Here is a 19,601-nt window from a genome sequence, read left to right as displayed (position 1 = left end):
AGAAAAGTTGCCTAAAGTAAAAGTGAAAACAAAGTATTCAGACTAGTCACAGACAATAGATACCTGCACTTGAATCCTGTAGCAAAGGTGCAGCTGTGGTGCCGAGACTGTGTATGAGATTTCCAAGTTCTTGTAAAGCACATACCAACATATGCTGGCTGGCTGCTACATCTGCGGAGCCAAGCCGGGTTTCCAAATTACCGTCACTCATTACAGCGTCTGACAGAAGCATAAGAATTAACTAGGCATCACTGTTTTATTAAAATTGATTACAGAGGGTAGGTATTAGGAGCAGAAACCTATGAAGGTAAAAATTAATACCTCCGCTTGATATATGTGAAACCCTTGAGGCAGTAACTAAAATACTAAAATGGGGACTTGCATCTATAGAGAAAGAATTAAACTAACATAACCAATTTAGTTCAAGCAACCTGATCACAGATGCCTTATTACTCTTTTAGCAAGTGGCACTGAAAGGGAGAACTCCAATTTTATCATTACTCAAGATAAGCAGAGTAGACTCAGGACAGTACAAGAACTGAGATGAACTAATTGTTTCAAAGACAATGTATCTTAACTTCTATAGGAAGATTATGAATTCTGAGGAACTACTATCCACCAGCCTTTAAGATCAGTACATACATATATAATAGTCCTTATCAAGTTAGATAACTTATGTATCATCTATATATATATAGACTGCTTTACTCTGAAACAACTGACCTGTATTATAAAAGTGTTTTTTGGGTATTAATATTAATTATATACCAGTCCAGCTTTTCCAAAAGGACAATCCCTTTAGCACTGTTAAAACAGACTGTCTTAGAAGATCCATACCCATAACTTTCTTTAACTTCCAGATAGCCTGGCAAATATCCTTGGCAGCAGCAATTTGAGCCTTTTCTCCAAGAAGGCCTCCAACAGTAGCTCGAAGGATAAATGAAACACAACGGCGACTGCAGACAGCATCAATCTGAGTTTGGGTGGCCTTAGGGTGTGACTGTGAAACCAGGCTTAGGGTATGAGAAAGAAAGGCAGCAAAATTTTTCTCTAGCCATGCTCCTCCTAGTGTTGAAACAAGCACCACGTAAGCCTAAAAAAGAAAGGAGTTTTATCTTCAAAGTGAAATAATTTCAGTTCTATATTGTTTTCTCTTCCGTGAAATATGCAGAATTTATTAACATTTCTTTTTAGTCTTTCCTCATTTATATAGCCACTTTAGCTATATAAATGTAGTACTATTTTTTTGTTTGTTAAGCCAAAATTGAAGTACGCAGTCTTTCAACTGAGATTTCACTTATGGTGCCTGTTTTATTTTGGTCAGACTACAGAGTTTCAGGATAGCCAGGATAGCTAGCTAATAAGTAAAATGTGCCTGTGACTTCTCCAAACAAAGCATTCAAACTCTTTAACATTCTGTGGGTTTTTTTTTTTTCTTCAATTTTTTTGGCCACACGCTGAGCAGCATGTGGGATCTTAGTTCCCCAAACAGGGATCGAACCCATGCCCCCTACAGTGGAAGCCCGGAGTCTTAACCACTGGACCACCAGGGAAGTCCCTAAGGTCTTTAACATTCTGAACAAGAAAACCCAAATCAAACATATGAACACAGTGTAAGAATGAACTATGGTCTAATACCATAATTAGACCATAACTATGGTCTAATTCCCATAATTCTAAGGGAATTCAGTTCTAGAAACCAGAAAAGAAAGTTTATGGTGACGAATCACTGCTCTTTATTTTCATGAGTGTTAATGGTTTGGCTTGCTCCAGCGATACAGACAGTAGTTTTCTTATGTAATCTGTTTTTTAAAAATACACAGTTTACAATTATACTGGGACGTCTTATATTTTCATGAAATCTAATATCATACAGTATAAAATAATGAGGATAGATATGTGAATTTAAAAAAATACATGTTTGCTTTGAACCATAATGGCATTTAGAAAACAAGATAGTTCAAGGAAAGAATGCAAAGACCTCTATATTGCCTTATTCTAAGACCCTCTTCCCAGGGTTTAGCTTTTTAAGTTTTGTTTAGGACCAAGAATTTAAGTACTTAAGTAGATTACATGCTGTAATGTTTATTTTGAAGTAGAAACCATATAAAACAGAAATATAATATTGCCCATGCCAAATATTATGTACCTAAAAGCTTAAATCTGAACTGTATAAGCACACATAAACACAATGGAAAACATGTTAAACCACAAGACACATGGAAGCCCAAGGCCTAGAAACAAACAAAAAAATGTTGTTTATGTTTCAAAGGAAATAAACAATAGTCTCCCATCATTACGAACTGAAAACACATTGCGGGTAATAGCCTTTTTAGTTGGTTTTGTACAAATAAGGTTCTCTTACTTGTAATCTAGTTTTTTATAAAGCGTCTTGGCCTCACCCCATCTATTTATAAACATGAGAGCATAAGTGATGACCTTGCACAGCATCACTTCCACCTGGAGTCAGATACTAAAACTTTCACTATAGGCCAGTGAGAATTACATTTAGATACTGATTTGTGATTCTAACCTGAGTAACTCCAACTCGGACATCCCTACTGACTGAACTGGTTCCTTTCAGCATATCTCCACTGGCTCGAAGAAATCCTGAACTCCCACGTAGAAACCCTGTTCCTAGTAATTCCAGAACTTCCTCCAGAGATACTCTGCGAACACTTTGACGTGAGGCTGCTATAACAAAGAACAAAACAAAACATGTGATTCTATTTTACAGACTAAATTTTAATGCATGATCTTGGTTTGCATGATCTTGAACAGTATGTTAACAGAAACAAAAATAAACTAAAAATCCAAACAAAAGGCAAAATTTACAGGACATTACACACACTAAAACATAGTCACACAAGGGTTCAGAGGTCAAATCATAATGGACTCTGATGTATCATGTCAATGACATCTTAAAGTCTATGCCACTTTGAGATTATGACCTACTGCTCTCTTGTCCTCAAGTTAAACAAGAGAAAACATAAATGAACGGCTCTAGTTCTCCATGAGTGAAAATGCTATACAACACTTTGAAAATCCTTTTGAAATACTAAAAAGGCCAAAATCATAATTTTATCTTTCTAAATGCTCTACAACTCTTAATGAAACTTACATAAAGTAACCACCATGGCCTGTTCTTTAAAAATTCTCAACTGCAAGTACAACTTTTGTTATATCCTCAGTCTCTGAAGAAACAAAGCTAAATATTACTAAAACTGCCCGGTCAACCCTTAGGCTGCAATAATTAAGAGCTTAGTTAGGCAGAATGTTTTAAATTTGTCTTCAGTTTGACACAGTTGAGTTTCTCCCTGTGAATATCTAGGGAATAATATCTCCTTTAAAAAAAGAACCCATTTTCACCCTTTCATTCTTCTGAAAAATGATGGTCACAAGCTCTGATCCTCATTATTGACTTAAGTCATAAATAGTGGAAAAATAACCTTCTGTTAATCCAAGTCATGAACAAAAAATATACTCCTCAGCCTGAAGATGAAACAGATGAAAATCTATATTGGCACATGGAAGAGAAACATAGTGAACAGTACAAAATCCATGCTCTTGCGGATCATAGATTCTAAAAAGGAGAGACAACAATAAACATAACAAAGGACTAAGTATATAGTATGTTAGACAGTGATTAAAAGCCATGCAAAAAATAAAGCAGGTATCTTTTATGTGTAGTGAGTTCAGTGGAGGGCTCTGGTAGGAGATGGACCAGAGTGTAAGGATGGCGCAAGAGCAGAAGATATAGGACCTTGTCAATCATTATAATAAGGAGGTGAGTAAAGTGAGGTGCCAGTGGAGAACCTTGAGCAAAGGAGTGATATAATCTGTCACTGTGCTTCTGTGCTGAGAGAAGACTGTAGAGGGGCAAAGGTAGAAGTAGAGAAAACCATTAGGAGCAATTTAGTGATTCAAGCAAGAGGTGATGGTGGCTTAGATCAAGGTAGATACGATAGGAATCGAGGTATACATACTTACATATTTTTTAAATTTTTTACTAGAAAAAATTTCAAAATTACAAAAAAGCTGCAAGAATAGTAAAATAAACTCCCATGTACCCTTCACCTAGACTCCATATCTTCCTTATCACTTTCTCATTTTTGAAGAGTACATATATGGCTAGTTGTAGCTATAGAAAAGCCCTCACTTTGAGTTTTTCCTCAAGAGAACTACATCAAGTAATGCTGCAAGCCTTCTCAATGCATAACGTCAAAAAGAAATGTCAGGCTTGGTGTCAATCTGTCCCTACATTGGCAATATTATCTTTGAACACGTGAATAAGGTGTCTGCCAGTCTTGTCCACTGTAAAATATCATTCTTCCATTTGTAATCACTATGCCACCTCTGTGGTGATACTTTTTTTTTTTTAAATAAATTTATTTATTTATTTATTTTGGCTGCGTTGGGTCTTCGTTGCTGCGCGCGGGCTTTCTCTAGTTGCAGCGAGCGGGGGCTACTCTTCCTTGTGGTGCGTGGGCTTCTCATTGTGGTGGCTTCTCCTGTTGTGGAGCACGGGCTCTAGGCACACGGGCTTCAGTAGTTGTGGCACGCGGGCTCAGTAGTTGTGGCTCGCAGACTCTAGAGCACAGGGTCAGTAGTTGTGGCGCACAGGCTTAGTTGCTCTGTGGCATGTGGGATCTTCCCGGACCAGGGCTTGAACCCATGTCCCCTGCATTGGCAGGCAGATTCTTAACCACTGCACCACCAGGGAAGCCCTCCTTTTTTATTTAACAGGTTATAATCCATTTCTATCATTATTAATTCTAATACTGTCCTGGATTTGACCAGCTTTTCTTCAGAAAGCTGGCCAGTGGAAGCTCCTCACTTCCTGGCGCAACAAGACGCTCCAGGTTCATCCTCAGACTTTCCTTGCCCCGACCCCATGAGCCACTTCTCCAAGGAGTCCCAACTGTAGATATGTTTTAATGTTGTTAGGTAGAATAGTTACTGAGTGTGAGAGAGAAGATTCAAGGGTGACTTTACAAACTGCGGTTTGAACAACTGCAGGGACAGAGCTGTCATCAACTTAGATTAGCAAGACTGCGACTGCAAGGAGAGCAGGTATGTGTACATGGCAGGAGGGGAGATCAAGCATTCACTTAGGACAAGTTAATTTGAAACATCAAATAGACATCCAAACAGAGATGTCAAATGGGCAGCTAGACATGAGAGTTCGGTGTCCAGGAGAGAAGTGTGGGCTAAAGACATAAATCCAGGAATCCCTGATATATAGATGGTATTTAAGCCATGAGATTGGGTAAGATCATCTAGAGTGAGCCTACGTAAAGAGCAGAAGACCAAGGACTAGGTGATGGGTCTCTCCTATGAGAAGACAAGAAATCATCAAAGACTGAACAGAAACTTCTAGAGAGAAAGAAAGAAAACCAAGGGAGCGTGAGGTCCTAAAAGGCAAGTGAAAAAAGGATGAGGAGGAAGATCAACTGAGTTAAATGTTGCTGAAAGGTTAAGTAAGACAACTGAGAACTGCCCACTGGCTTAGCATGGCTAAATATTAGAACGGAAGTGCCAAAGGGCAGGGGCTTTTAATCTGTTTTGTTCGATAACACATCCTACACACTCAGAACAGATCGTGGCCCTGTATAAACCCCCAATAAACGCTTGTTTATTTATCGAATAACTGATGAACGTGGAGGTCATTGATGCCCTTAACAAAAATAGTTTTCAAGAGTTAACTGGGGCTTCCCTGGTAGCGAGGTGCTTAAGAATCCGCCTGCCAATGCAGGGGACACGGGTTCAAGCCCTGGTCCGGGAAGATCCCACATGCCATGGAGCAACTAAGCCCGTGCACCACAACTACTGAGCCAGTGCTCTAGAGCCCACAAGCCACAACTACTGAGCCCACCTGCCACAACTACTGAAGCCCGCATGCCTAGAGCCCATGCTCCACAACAAGAGAAGCCACTGCAATGAGAGGCCCGCGCACCGCAACGAAGAGTAGCCCCTGCTCGCCGCAACTAGAGAAAGCCCACACACAGCAACGAAGACCCAACGCAGCCAAAAATAAATAAATAAAATAAATAAATTTATATGTAAAAAAAGAGTTAACTGGGGGAAAATCCTAACTGAAGTGTGTTTGAAAGAAGAGAGAGACTAAAAACAGAGTATCAAGAACTCCTCTGAGGAACTCTGCTGCAAAGGGAAGAGAAATGGGGCTCCAGCTGGCTGGGGAAGTAAAATACAAGATAAAAAAAATTTTTTTAAGATGAGAGGGGAAAAAGCACATGTTTTTTACAGGGAATAATCCAATAGAGAAGGAAAAGTTGATGTAGGAGAGGGGAGACTTCCTAGAGCTATGTCCTCGAGCAGGTGAGAGGATGAGCTCTAATACATATTGAACGTATGGCTTTAATAGAAGAGGAGATAATTCACCTTAGTAACAGTGGAGAAGTCAGAGTATATGGGTATAGATGCTGGAAGGTGGTAGATTTAGTAGGGGAACCTATGGAAGATAGGCCGTCAAATGAAAGTAACATGGGAGAAGATAAAGGTATAAAATAGTCAATTAGGAAAGTGGGACAGTGAATGGAGGAGGGAAATATAGTACGACTTGAGGTTCATGGTCAAGAAGTAACTTTAAAAGATTCCATAAATCCCTGGCAACTTATGCCAATGTTAGGAAAATGTCATATTCAATCCCTGCTTTTTAAATGCCTTGGTAAAATATACCATTTATTAGAAGTCTGCTGATTTTACTAGGAAAATCATTCAGTTCTGTACTTCATAATCTTCGAATACTGTGGTTGAGTGTACAAACTTCCACTGTATTTCCTTTCCAAATTATTAAGCACTATGCTGCTATTAGTCTCCTACTTAAAAAAAATCTATTATGACATCTAGATCACTTTTTAGTTGTATGAAAATAACTTAATTATAACACAAGCCTAGAACTTACAGATGCAAGATGATAGAATTCCTAACAAAAGATTAGGCCAAAGATTTTTTTAGTGTGGGTGAAGCTGGTTCTTCACTTTGCTTAGTCTGATTGCAAAAATGCTGTTATTAGTTTAGTGCTACTCTAGGAGGATATACGTTTAAATATTATTCACATTTGTTAGGCAATTCTGTATTTTGCTTGTTTTTACTGCAACTGTGTACTAGTTCTAATGATACATTTATGGAAACGAGCAATTCACATTTTCAAGAGGGTTTGATTAAACATGTCTTCTTCTAATTTCAGTCTCTTAGATGGCTTAAGATTTAACCTCTTAAATGCCCTGAACAACTCTGAATTACAAGATTAGAAGAACCAACACCTAAAAAAAAATTTATTATAAATTTTAAACTTGTGGGTCTCAACTGGAGAATGAAGGGACTATATAGTTGTTAATGCTTCCTAGGTGATTCTGATATGCTGTACTCACTGTCTTCTCTCTGCTCTGGTTGAGAAACACTGGCTTAGAAGAAACCAGAACACTTCTTAACGTCACAATAAACAATTTCTAGAGCAATTATTCTAAAACTTTAATGTGCATACAAATTATCTGGGGATCTTGTTAAAATGAAAATTTGATTTAGTAAGTTGGGTGGCGTCTGGGTTTCTGCATTTCTTACGAGCTCCCAGGTGATGCTAGTACTCTCGGTTTGCAGATATTGAGGAAGCAAGGTTCTACAGAACAATCACATTTTCATTAGTGTGAGACTGTTATTCTTTGGAGACAGAATAATAAAGCAAGTTTTTAATTATTCACCAATGTTTTATATACACTGTAGATTAAACCTAGGCAAACCCTTTTGTTTTAAAAAATACTCCATCCTTGCTCACTGCCTAGGAGTGTATAAATAGGGAATAAACACAAACACAAATTGTCCAAATACAGTAAATTTCAAGTATCTGCTGTTTGGAATTATTTACATCATTGCTCCCTTATACCAATCTAGAAGATGGCAAGCCAAATGTATATAATCAGATGCATGCTGCTTAAAAAAAAAATTCTCAAGAATTAGATCATATCTCTTATTGGATAACACTCCACAATTCACTTTAAAAAAAAAAAAAAGCCGTGGTGTAGAGGAAGACAATGACTGAATAAAGCACATTTATTTAAGAGTTCTTTTAATTTTTTCCTCAAACTTTCACTGAATTGTTTTAAAATGAAATCTTAGGACTTATAGAAATGTTTCCAAACTAAAATTTATATGATATTCTGCCTCTTTTCAAAAGTAATAATAGGTAGCAGTAATGCTACATATGTTTGTTTAAATCAACTGGGAAAAAATTATGGAAGACATTATGAAAATAATTACATGAATTTACCTGCTCCTGGATGTTTAGAAATTATAGCTTTGGCCAACACTGTGCCTAGTAGCTTTGAAACTGAAATCCGCACATCATAATTGGAGCCTTCAAAGGATTTAAAACATAGTGTGGCCACACTGTCCAGGTCTGTACTCCACATAAAGATGGCCTCATTCTGAAGTTCAAGGAGACACTATTCAAGCGGGAAAAAAAGAAATTAATGAAAAACAAAATATAAATGTCAGGTGCAGATCTATATAAGTTGTGGACCCTATCAAGATCTAGCAAAAATAATACACAAATCCGAAGTCTCTAAATAATGATTGTAGGGACAAGTGAATACTTACTAAAAAGTCATAAAAATTATACTATACAAAGCAACGTGTCCACAAAGCGTAGGAGAAAGACCCATTTCTAATTCAGTGGGCTATGAAAAATGTCTGTAGAACCTATCTGTTGGCTATGAGCAATTGTGAGAATAACTCCAACATAAACACTTTACTATCTAACCAACTATGTTAAGAAAGCATGATAAAAAACAAAAACAAATCATTTTCAAACAACATAAACCATACATGGAAATTTTACACAATTATAGAGAGGAAGCACAGTGGAATGGAAGGAATACTTCGAGTCTGGTAACTTGAACTCCCCATTTCCAACAATGTGCTGCTAACCACTTTAAGAACCCTGGGAAATTCATGTAACTCTCAGGGCCTCAGTTTCCTCATATGTTAAAATGAGATAGCCCTATCTGAATACCAAGGTTGCAGCTCTAAGATCATGTAGCTGTTACTAGTGTTTTCACTGGGATAAACTGATTTAGTTGTCTGTATATTAATTTTTAGAAATTCTACTCATTAGACTATTTTACCTTTGCAGCAGCACAACGAACGGCCATGGATCTATCTGTCAAGCAGGATCTAGCAGCTTTATAAACATCCCTGTGGCAAGGGGTAGCAGCAGCTCCCAGTCCACTCAATATGTTTTGCAGACTCAGCATGATCTCATATCGACCTTGTGACTATCGAAGAGGAAAAAAATTTAAAGAAGAGGAAAAAAAAATACGCTGTGAAAAACAGTATTAAGCATTGAAATTTATCTCACATTAGAGACATACTCAGATTTTTGTACACACTAACCAACCTATTCTGACATCAAGACACATGAATAATTGCTATTTCATGCAGTGTTTACTATTTTAAAAGTGTTACTTGTATATATTACACTTCAACATAATACACATTTCATAGGGTTGATGTGCAGATTAAATGAAATTATATGGGAAGCGCCAGGCATAAGGCTTGCATGTGGTCAAGCACTCAATAAATGGTTGCTATAAATGAGGTAACATGGTAAGAGTGCATGGTCTGCCACCTACTAGCTATATGTCTCTGGGCAAATCTGTTTCTTTATCTGTTAAATGGTTGTTGTGAGGATCAAACGAGTTACTACATGTCAAGTGCTTAGAACAGTGCCTGACACACAGTAAATGTTCAGTTGAGTTCATAGCTATTGATATTTTATCATTTACTGGTTCGAGTATTTTAACTCAGAGGTTAAAAGTCTGGGTTTAGATTTTAAAAGACCTGGGTTTGAATCTTGGCTCTGAACCTTAGTAGCTGTGTGACTTTAAGTTGTTCTTACTTATTTCTTCATCTATAAAATGAGGATAAGGGACCTCTCCAGCGGTCCAGTGGTTAAGACTCTGCGCTTCCACTGAAGGGGGCATGGGTTCGATGCCTGGTCGGGGAACCAAGATCCCACATACCACACAGCGTGGCCAAAAAAAAGAAATGAAAAAATGAAACGAGGATAAGATGAACCCCACTGAGCCAGTGTGGGAAGTAAACAAGCCCCTGTGGGGAAATCATTCACCACAGTGCCTGGACTTAGTAAACACTCAAGAAATAGTAGCTGCTTGCATTATGATGTTTTACTAAATGTTCCAAATGCTTTCTATGTCTCAGGAAGTTAAGGCCACTATAGGTAAGTTAAAGTTGGAGAAAGATCAAGTATCATTTTCATAGTAATGTTATTAATTTATTTTTGTTCAAAGGAGCATGATAGTGAGTAATTATAGGTGGACATTAACAAAATGAGTCCTAACGGGAAACTTCTTAGCTTTCTTTTACGCCAATTTCAAATGCTATTTATCAAAGGTGGAAATCCCTTTTGACATCTCCAAATCGTTGTGGTACTGAATCAACTAAATCATAAAGGTAAAAAGTGGAGGAGCAATAAACTACTTAGCAATAACTCTAAATTTTCTTTTTTTAAATATTAATTTATTTATTTGGTTGCACCAGGTCTTAGTTGTGGCAGGCAGGCTCCTTAGTTGTGACCTGCGAACTCTTAGTTGCGGCATGCATGTGGGATCTAGTTCCCTGACCAGGGATCGAACCCAGGCCCCCTGCATTGGGAGCATGGAATCTTATCCACTGTGCCACCAGGGAAGTCCCTAACTTAAAATTTTCTGAAACCTATAGAGTAATCCTCTGTTAACCATGAGGCCTAAAAAGTATAGCTTAATCAATGGAGTTGAGAAAAAAAAAAGTTTAAAGTGGCCATACCTCAGTAAATAAAAGTTCTTACAGACACATCCTTTTAAATAAAACCAGATTTATGGATGTTAACAATCTCTCCTCCTGGTTTGTTGTTAATCTCCACATAACTGAGAATTTTCCAGCCTTCCTGCTGTTATTGGCGCCTAGTTTCATATCATTGCAGGTGGGAAAGATACTTCATGTGATTTCAGTCTTCTTAAACTTGCCCAGACCTGTTTGGGACCTAATATGTGATCTACCCTGGTGAATGCTCTGTGCCCTAGAAGAGAGGTATGTTTTGCTGCTGTTGGGTGGAATGATCAAGTTATGACCATTAGGTCCAACTGGTCTAATGTGTAGTTCACTCCAAGGTTTCCATGTTGATTTCTGTCTGGGTGATCTGTCCATTGATGAAAAGGGGGGGGGAACTGCAGTCCCCACTATGATTGTATTGCTGTGTATTTCTCTCTTTAGGTCTGTCAATATTTGCTTTATAATTTAGATGCTCTGAGGGGTGTATAAATATTTACATTGTTATAACTATTTTAAATAGTGATTATTGTAGCCATCATGCTACACATCCCTAACAGGTTACATTCTAATTAAACCTACTATTTACCACTTCATAGTGGCAAGACCCTTAAAACAGTATAATTCCATATACCTTCTCATATGCTTTATGTTGCTGTTTTTATATATTCTAGTTCTATATATGTTAAAACCCACAATGCCTTCCATTTCTTTGTCTTCATCATGAGCTTTCTCTTACATAAATTAAGAATTAAAGTATAGCCTATACCTGTGTCCACATGTTACCATTTATGGTGCTCAGTATCATTTTGTAAATCTGTTCACCTCCAGCATCAGTGCCTTCAGAGCAGAAAGATTTCCTTTTCCTTTCACCACCAAAAGACCTGCTACTGATAAATTATCTCAACTTCTATCCATCTTAAAATATCTGAATTTTCTCAGATTTTTCAAACATATTGGGCAAAGTTTTTTATTTTATAAAATGGTAATAAACTCTTCTAAAAACTACAAAAAAAAATCTCTCTCCTCCTGAATTACCTTCTTCAATCTTTGCGTAAACTATTGCTGCTCAGAAGTGATCTGCTGAGTTGATTCTCTCACCAGTTTTATGTTATGGACTTCACTTCTCCTTAAAATTCTTGAATCAGTTACATTCTTCTTGAAATTTGGCAGATTTTACATTTGAATTTTCCCATGTTTTATCTTGATACAGTTAAAAAGAAATGTGTGTGACAGGCCAGCATTTTTATAAATTGTTTCAGGGCTGTTTTCTAGACTTTTTCTAAGCAAGGTTAAGAACAGGAACTGGTGTGATTTTTTTATATTTAAAGGTGCTGAGTTATCCTTAAATATAAGGGACCACAGACTTAAAATTTTTGATATACAAACATACAAACGCTTTAATTTCAAAATTTGTTAAAACTATAGTTGGCAAGAAATTACAGTGTATCTTGGAAGTCCAATAAAGAGACAGTTACAAAAACAAAGGGTGTTTCACAATCATAAATGATGTCAACAAATCAGTGAGGCTAAGGCTGACAATATATATCCTGGCGACTGAAAGGTCATCCTGACCCTAGTCATGCTTATGTCCTCCACACTCTTTCCTACCTTGATTTTATTCCTTACTCCCTTCTGATGCTGGTACAATACTAATCCATCTATCAGGTATATGGTAGTTACCAACTACGTATCTGGATCCTTGGTGACAAGCACTTGCTCTGGCACTAGTAAGTAGTATCAGATGGAAAAGGTGATGTGAGAAGAGGGAGCAGGGATGGGTCTGCCAGATAAACACCTTAGTTTGTGCCCATTTGAATTTATCTGAATACACAAAATTTTATTGTACTATTGCTTTTCTAATAAAGATTCAATATACAAAGTACATATGTGCACTACCTAGAAATGTCATTTATGGATGTATTTACATACATACTATGTGTGCTTGTCATAGGTAAAGCTCTTTTATTGACTCAAGAAACCATAAAGTTTGTATTTACCTCTGCACTCTTCATAGCTTTAAGAATATTCCCCACTGTATCAGTAAAGGTGTTACCCAGTATTCTACCCAACTTCTTATACAAGGAACCCAAACACACCACAGCGGCGCTGGAACGACATTTAAATTAGAAATTAGTCATGAATGAAAAAACAGGCATAAAAGGATCTTAGCACATGTAAAGGTGACTACTTAATTTTACTTTTAAAGGATAAAATTTCCCAGAATCTATTCCACTGTTAAGTCCTAAGGAATGACACTTAGGGGAGTATCAAATAATTACATTTTCAATACAAGAATTTTAAAAAGATATATCTTCAACTAATTTAAATCTCAGCCCAAAGATTCCATCCCCTCTAATTTTTACAAAACAATTTTTAATAGAACGGAGCTTCATATATCAGATAATCAAAGATGGTCTTAAAGATAAAAGAAAAAGAACAATGTTCTCATCAAGTCTGAAAACTTTATGGGAAAATACATTCTACTATAAGCTAAAAATTAAAAAAACAAAAATTTCTATAACATTAGTACTATGCAACCATACATGGCAAATTGCCTTCTCTAAAAAACAGGTGATAAAATGAACTGAGTCCTACGGAGAAAGAAACTAAGTTGTTCTTTTAGGATCTTAGAAGAGTATTTTTCTATATATTTACTATTAATTTTCACTACTAAGAACTAATAAACTAAAAGAACATACAAAACGTGAAGAATTTAAAATACTTGTTCCTTAAACACTCAACTGCTAAAATTTTTTAAAAATAAATTTTATTTATTTTTTTATGTATTTATTTATGTATTTGGCTGCACCAGGTCTTAGTTTTGGCACGTGGGATCTTCGTTGCAGTGTGAGGGATCTAGTTCCCTGACCAGGGATCGAACCCGGGCTGCCTGCATTGGGAGCACGGAGTCTTAACCACTGGACCACCAGGGAAGTCCCTTAACTGCTAAAATTTTTATCAGACAGTTTTTTTTTAAATTAATTAATTAATTAATTTATTTATTTATTTATTTTGGCTGTGTTGGGTCTTCGTTTCTGTGCGAGGGCTTTCTCCGGTGGCGGCAAGCGGGGGCCACTCTTCATCGCGGTGCGCGGGCCTCTCACTGTCGCGGCCTCTCCCGTTGCGGAGCACAGGCTCCAGACACGCAGGCTCAGTAGTTGTGACTCACGGGCCCAGCCGCTCCGTGGCATGTGGGATCCTCCCGGACCAGGGCACGAACCCGTGTCCCCTGCATTGGCAGGCGGACTCCCAACCACTGCGCCACCAGGGAAGCCCTATCAGACAGTTTTGATCCCCAAATCTAAGCTTCAAATGTCTAAAGCATTTTTTAAAAGAACTATTTCTCAGTCCATGGGAAAATGTTAGATCTTTCTGAAAGTTAGATTCTTTAAAAAATGAGTAAAACAATTTGTATTCAGTTTCATAATAATTATCACGTAGTTTGGGTTCTTTTTTTTTTTTTTTAATATATATATTTTTATTTTTGACTGCATTGGGTCTTTGTTGCTGCGCGTGGGCTTTCTCTAGTTGCAGCGAGCAGGGGCTACCCTGTTTGCAGTCCGTGGGCTTCTCATTGAGGTGGCTTCTCTTGTTGTAGAGCACGGGCTCTAGATGTGCAGGCTTCAGTAGTTGCAGCATGCAGGCTCAGTACTTGTGGCACGGGGGCCCTTGAGCACGCAGGCTTCAGTAGTTGTGGCGTGTGGGCTCAGTAGTTGTGGTGCACGGGCTTAGTTGCTCCGCGCCATGTGGGATCTTCCAGGACCAGGGATTGAACCCGTGTCCCCTGCATTGGCAGGTGGATCCTTAACCACTGCGTCAACAGGGAAGTCCAGGGGTTCTGTTTTTTTAAAGACTTATTTTACTGAAGTATAGATAATGAACAATGTTGTGTTAATTTCTACTGTACAGCAAAGTTTGGGTTCTTTATAAAAATGATACAACAAAGAAGAACTCTTTTATGTTCAGTTTTAACATTTAACTTACAGTTTAGTGGGAAGATAACTTGGAGAATCATCTTTGCTTCGAATAAGATCATTACATTTATCGATTGTCTCATAAACAGAGAATGTGTCTCCAATACTATAAAGAATAGCTAGATTCTTAGCAAGGAGTTTGCGAGTAGGAGGCCCTGGGGAGCTGTTCAACAAAGATAGGAGCTGTTCCACAAGAGTTTTCTGTTTCTCCCTTACATCACTCTAGAAAGGAAGGTAACAAAGATAATTCAAGTCAACATAATTACACATAATCCTCTAATATGATTTTTCTTTCATATAATTAAGAACTAAAAGCCCTAGAAAAATGCAAAATTATTTTGATTAAATAGTACAAATAAGTTGGTGGCATGGCTATTACACCACATGAACAGGTAGTTTGTTGCCCTGCTGATATCTCCAAAAAATATGTTCTGGACTACAATATACTGGAGTCTTTGTGAACAAAGACAAGGGCTCTATTTTTTCTATGTCTTTCTTCTTAGGTTTGAAAGGTAGAGCAAATTTATATCTTAACTAGAGCTTCTTAGTTCTTAAGCCTCTGCCCAATATATATCTGCATCAATAAGCAGCAACCTAAAATCTATCACCAGAGCTGATCTTGTAATGGTTACCTGTTTTACTCAGATCATTTTCTAAGTTTAGTGCAATTTTCTTTTTGCAAGCTTATGCATCTAAATGCCGATAGTGTGACTCCATTTTACTTGTCTATGCTCTGAAAAAGGAGTACAGAATATCATCACAGTGGTAATGGTATTCAGGTGCTCCCTGAGGCCTAAACTTCCACAATAAAATATTTGTTAATTTAGTGTATGGATTTTTGTCATTTGTTAAATTCTAAATGTCTCCATGAGTAGTGTCTTTGCACCATTTTTGCATTACATAGGGTGTTGTCATTCTGTAGAATATCCTTATTTTTAGGAGATGTATGCAAAAGTATTAGAAGTAAAGTAGCAACTCACATGGCTCTGTAAATCAGTTAAACATGGCAAAATGTTAACAGCTGCTGAATGTCGGTAAAGGGTATGAGTGATTAGTCTTCATTTTCTGGTAGCCATTTCATAAACTTTTAAAAGGGAATATGTTTACTCAAAGACTCCTCAATTCTTACTCCCCTTAAAGAGCTCACACTTTTTTTAAAGTGAAACTCCCATCACATTATTTAGCGCTATACTGCACCAGGATGTCATGCATGTGCAGTGACACAAGGTACAGAAGGATAATGATAAAGAAATCTAACACAATGTGCTCTGTAGTTAGTTTTTAATGTATTTGAAAGTAATACTACAAATACTGGCTAATTTCTTCCTGCTCTTTTGAACAGAAGAAACCTATTTCAATATAAAGTCTTACTAAGGTCTAACCTTCGAAAGCTAATTTAGGTTATACTGGACAGAACTAGAAAAGCAAATCAAAGGAATTTAAACATTATCCGGCACGTAAAAAAAAACTCAAAAAACAGTTTTTGCAATTTTACTCACCCTGCTGGTTGCTAGCAAGAGCTTCTCCAAATATCTCAACCAATCAAAAATAAACTCTGCCTTCTGAACTTCACCCAGTTGATTGTATGCTTCTTCATTCAACAGTAAGCTATGAGCTAATTCCATTCCTTGCAGAAAATTCTCCTAGCTGGTCACGATTCTTCTCATTAAACTTCAGTCAATATACCTAAGGAAAAAAAACCTATAATAGAGGAAAATAATATTTTAAAAGGAGGGTGAAAAGGAACACAATCACAATACTGGAAATCTTCCACAGAAAAGCACAAAGCATAAATAAATGGAGACATCTTTTGTAACAGCTCTAGGGTGAAACTGGGAAAATCCCAATAGTAAACCCTAGTTAACACTGACAGAAAACCCCTTTTTTAGAGAGCAGACAGGAAAATAGAGTAGGATTATTGACATTCACATGCAAAAAGTTGCTAAACAGAAGAGACGTTCCATTAAAATTTTGAAAATTTTAAGGTTAGACTACTCAAGATTTTCAGTTTTCTCTGTAGCATAAGCACCTTTTGACTAAAATGGGTCATGGGTACATATTAACAAATGACCAAATATCCAGACCTCCTGCTAAAATTCTATAGTAAAGCTTGATGTCTCCCTGGATCTTTGCCTCCGTAAATAACCTGTCATTTACCTGGAGATTCAAGCCAGGAGCAGAGGGACTTATTCCCATTAAAATCTGTTCTCCCAATCTAACAAAGACACTGCCTGAGGCTAGGAGTTTTAGGAAAGAGTCCCATCCCAACCAGTACTGATAGTCTCCTTATCTCTGCGAGCCTTGTGAAAGCAAACTCATGTTTCTGAAGGCACTTGGATGGATGTTGTCCAGGGATTATAGCAATAAAGATCATGTCTGCTCTGACCCAGATCCAATGTAGCCTTCACTTCTGTTGCAGGAAATAATCAACGTAAGAGCGGAGGTTTGGTTTTGTTTCAGATTCATGATCATCTCCTGGGTACACTCTAGTTCCTGTGTTGCTTATATACAACACATAAGCACGTGTGCACAATACATACACACTCATACACAAATCTATAAGATGGCGTTCGTGGTTATGGAATTTTTTATTTCTAGGTGCATGCTCAAGTATATGGCAGTAAAACAGCATGATGTCTGCAACTCATTTTCAAATGGTTAAGTACATCAATCAATTAGCCATAAAATACGGCAAAATGTTAACAGTTGAATGCTGGTAGTGGGTATGTGAGTAATCAGTTTACTGTTCTTCAATTTTTCTGTATTTTTTAAAAATTCACAATAAAAAGTTGGAAAAATTATTTAAGAAATTTTTTTTAAACATCTTTATTGAAGTATAATTGCTTTACAATGGTGTGTTAGTTTCTGCTTTATAACAAAGTGAATCAGTTATACATATACATATGTTCCCATATCTCTTCCCTCTTGCATCTCCCTCCCTCCCACCCTCCCTATCCCACCCCTCTAGGTGGTCACAAAGCACCGAGCTGATCTCCCTGTGTTACGCGGCTGCTTCCCACTAGCTATCTATTTTACATTTGGTAGTGTATATATGTCCATGACACTCTCTCACCCTGTCACGTCTCACCCCTCCCCCTCCCCATATCCTCAAGTCCATTCTCTAGTAGGTCTGTGTCTTTATTCCCATCTTGCCACTAGGTTCTTCATGACCTTTTTTTTTTCCCTTAGATTCCATATATATGTGTTAGCATACTGTATTTGTTTTTCTCTTTCTGACTTACTTCACTCTGTATGACAGACTCTAACTCCATCCACCTCATTACAAATACCTCCATTTCATTTCTTTTTATGGCTGAGTAATATTCCATTGTATATATGTGCCACATCTTCTTTATCCATTCATCCGATGATGGACACTTAGGTTGCTTCCATGTCCTGGCTATTGTAAATAGAGCTGTAATGAACATTTTGGTACATGACTCTTTCTGAATTATGGTTTTCTCAGGGTATATGCCCAGTAGTGGGATTGCTGGGTCGTATGGTAGTTCTATTTTTAGTTTTTTAAGGAACCTCCATACTGTTCTCCATAGTGGCTGTATCAATTTACATTCCCACCAACAGTGCAAGAGTGTTCCCTTTTCTCCACACCCTCTCCAGCATTTATTGTTTCTAGATTTTTTGATGGTGGCCATTCTGACCGGTGTGAGATGATACCTCATTGTAGTTTTGATTTTCATTTCTCTTATGATTAATGATGTTGAGCATTCTTTCATGTGTCTGTTGGCAATCTGTATATCTTCTTTGGAGAAATGTCTATTTAGGTCTTCTGCCCATTTTTGGATTGGGTTGTTTGTTTTTTTGTTATTGAGCTGCATGAGCTGCTTGTAAATCTTGGAGATTAATCCTTTGTCAGTTGCTTCATTTGCAAATATTTTCTCCCATTCTGAGGGTTGTCTTCTGGTCTTGTTTATGGTTTCCTTTGCTGTGCAAAAGCTTTTAAGTTTCATTAGGTCCCATTTGTTTATTTGTGTTTTTATTTCCATTTCTCTAGGAGCTGGGTCAAAAAGGATCTTGCTGTGATTTATGTCATAGAGTGTTCTGCCTATATTTTCCTCTAAGAGTTTGATAGTGTCTGGCCTACACTTAGGTCTTCAATCCATTTTGAGTTTATTTTTGTGTATGGTGTCAGGGAGTGTTCTAATTTCATACTTTTACATGTACCTGTCCAATTTTCCCAGCACCACTTATTGAAGAGGCTGTCTTTTCTCCACTGTATATAAAAAACACAAGCTGGCTTTAAAAAAAATCATTACTACTACTTACAGGAGTAACAGCTATCATCAAGAACATTAAATGACAGAGAAGGTACCATATACATATAAGATGGATACTCCTATTCACTGATGTATCAAAAATAAATTTGATACCTTACAAATAAAACTCCAAGCTAAACAGAAACAGGTAATTGGAACTGCACAGAAATACAGACAGAATGCTACAGGTAATTAAACTAAACCATATGAACTACATAGCTCATATTCCCCTAAATAAATCTCAATCTTTTGTAGAGAAGCCAGCAAGATGTATTAGAAAATCAGATGGGACAGACATGGGAAGGCTTTTCTTTCCTTCATTTTTTTCTCCAAGAAAGTTTATGGGTATAAAATTACCTAGAGTACCACATCATCATTATTGTTAAATAAGTAAAAGAGCCCCTTTAAAAGACAGTAGTTGCAAACTGGTACACTGTTGGCTAAATTTGGCCTGCAATGTACGTACTGGAGAAAAAAATTAGTTACTAACATTTAAACACAAGAT

At 37.2% G+C, this 19,601-nt stretch overlaps 1 protein-coding gene across 10 annotated transcripts in view; it reads right to left on the bottom strand.

Annotated features, from left to right (window-relative positions):
* The window catches only part of HEATR5A (HEAT repeat containing 5A), a 116,743-nt gene that overhangs the window by 72,435 nt on the left and 24,707 nt on the right, over nucleotides 1–19,601 (bottom strand). For 3 of the 10 annotated variants that reach the window (XM_082384038.1, XM_082384039.1, XM_082384036.1), the window contains 8 exons: nucleotides 16,322–16,521; nucleotides 14,833–15,044; nucleotides 12,846–12,954; nucleotides 9,144–9,293; nucleotides 8,288–8,462; nucleotides 2,534–2,694; nucleotides 838–1,093; nucleotides 64–219 (listed from right to left, as the gene is read on the bottom strand). In XM_082384038.1, the coding sequence (XP_082240164.1) occupies nucleotides 64–219; nucleotides 838–1,093; nucleotides 2,534–2,694; nucleotides 8,288–8,462; nucleotides 9,144–9,293; nucleotides 12,846–12,954; nucleotides 14,833–15,044; nucleotides 16,322–16,447 (1,345 nt within the window). In that variant the 5' untranslated portion in view covers nucleotides 16,448–16,521. Of the gene's footprint in view, nucleotides 1–63; nucleotides 220–837; nucleotides 1,094–2,533; nucleotides 2,695–8,287; nucleotides 8,463–9,143; nucleotides 9,294–12,845; nucleotides 12,955–14,832; nucleotides 15,045–16,321; nucleotides 16,524–19,601 lie in introns of those variants that run through there. The other 7 variants (XM_082384044.1, XM_082384041.1, XM_082384042.1 and 4 more) reach the window with 3 other exon arrangements.

Source organism: Balaenoptera borealis (assembly GCF_965194805.1).
Source record: "Balaenoptera borealis genome assembly, chromosome: 3".
Classification (NCBI taxonomy): Eukaryota; Metazoa; Chordata; class Mammalia; order Artiodactyla; family Balaenopteridae; genus Balaenoptera; species Balaenoptera borealis.
This window is presented reverse-complemented; position numbering and strand designations above follow the sequence as displayed.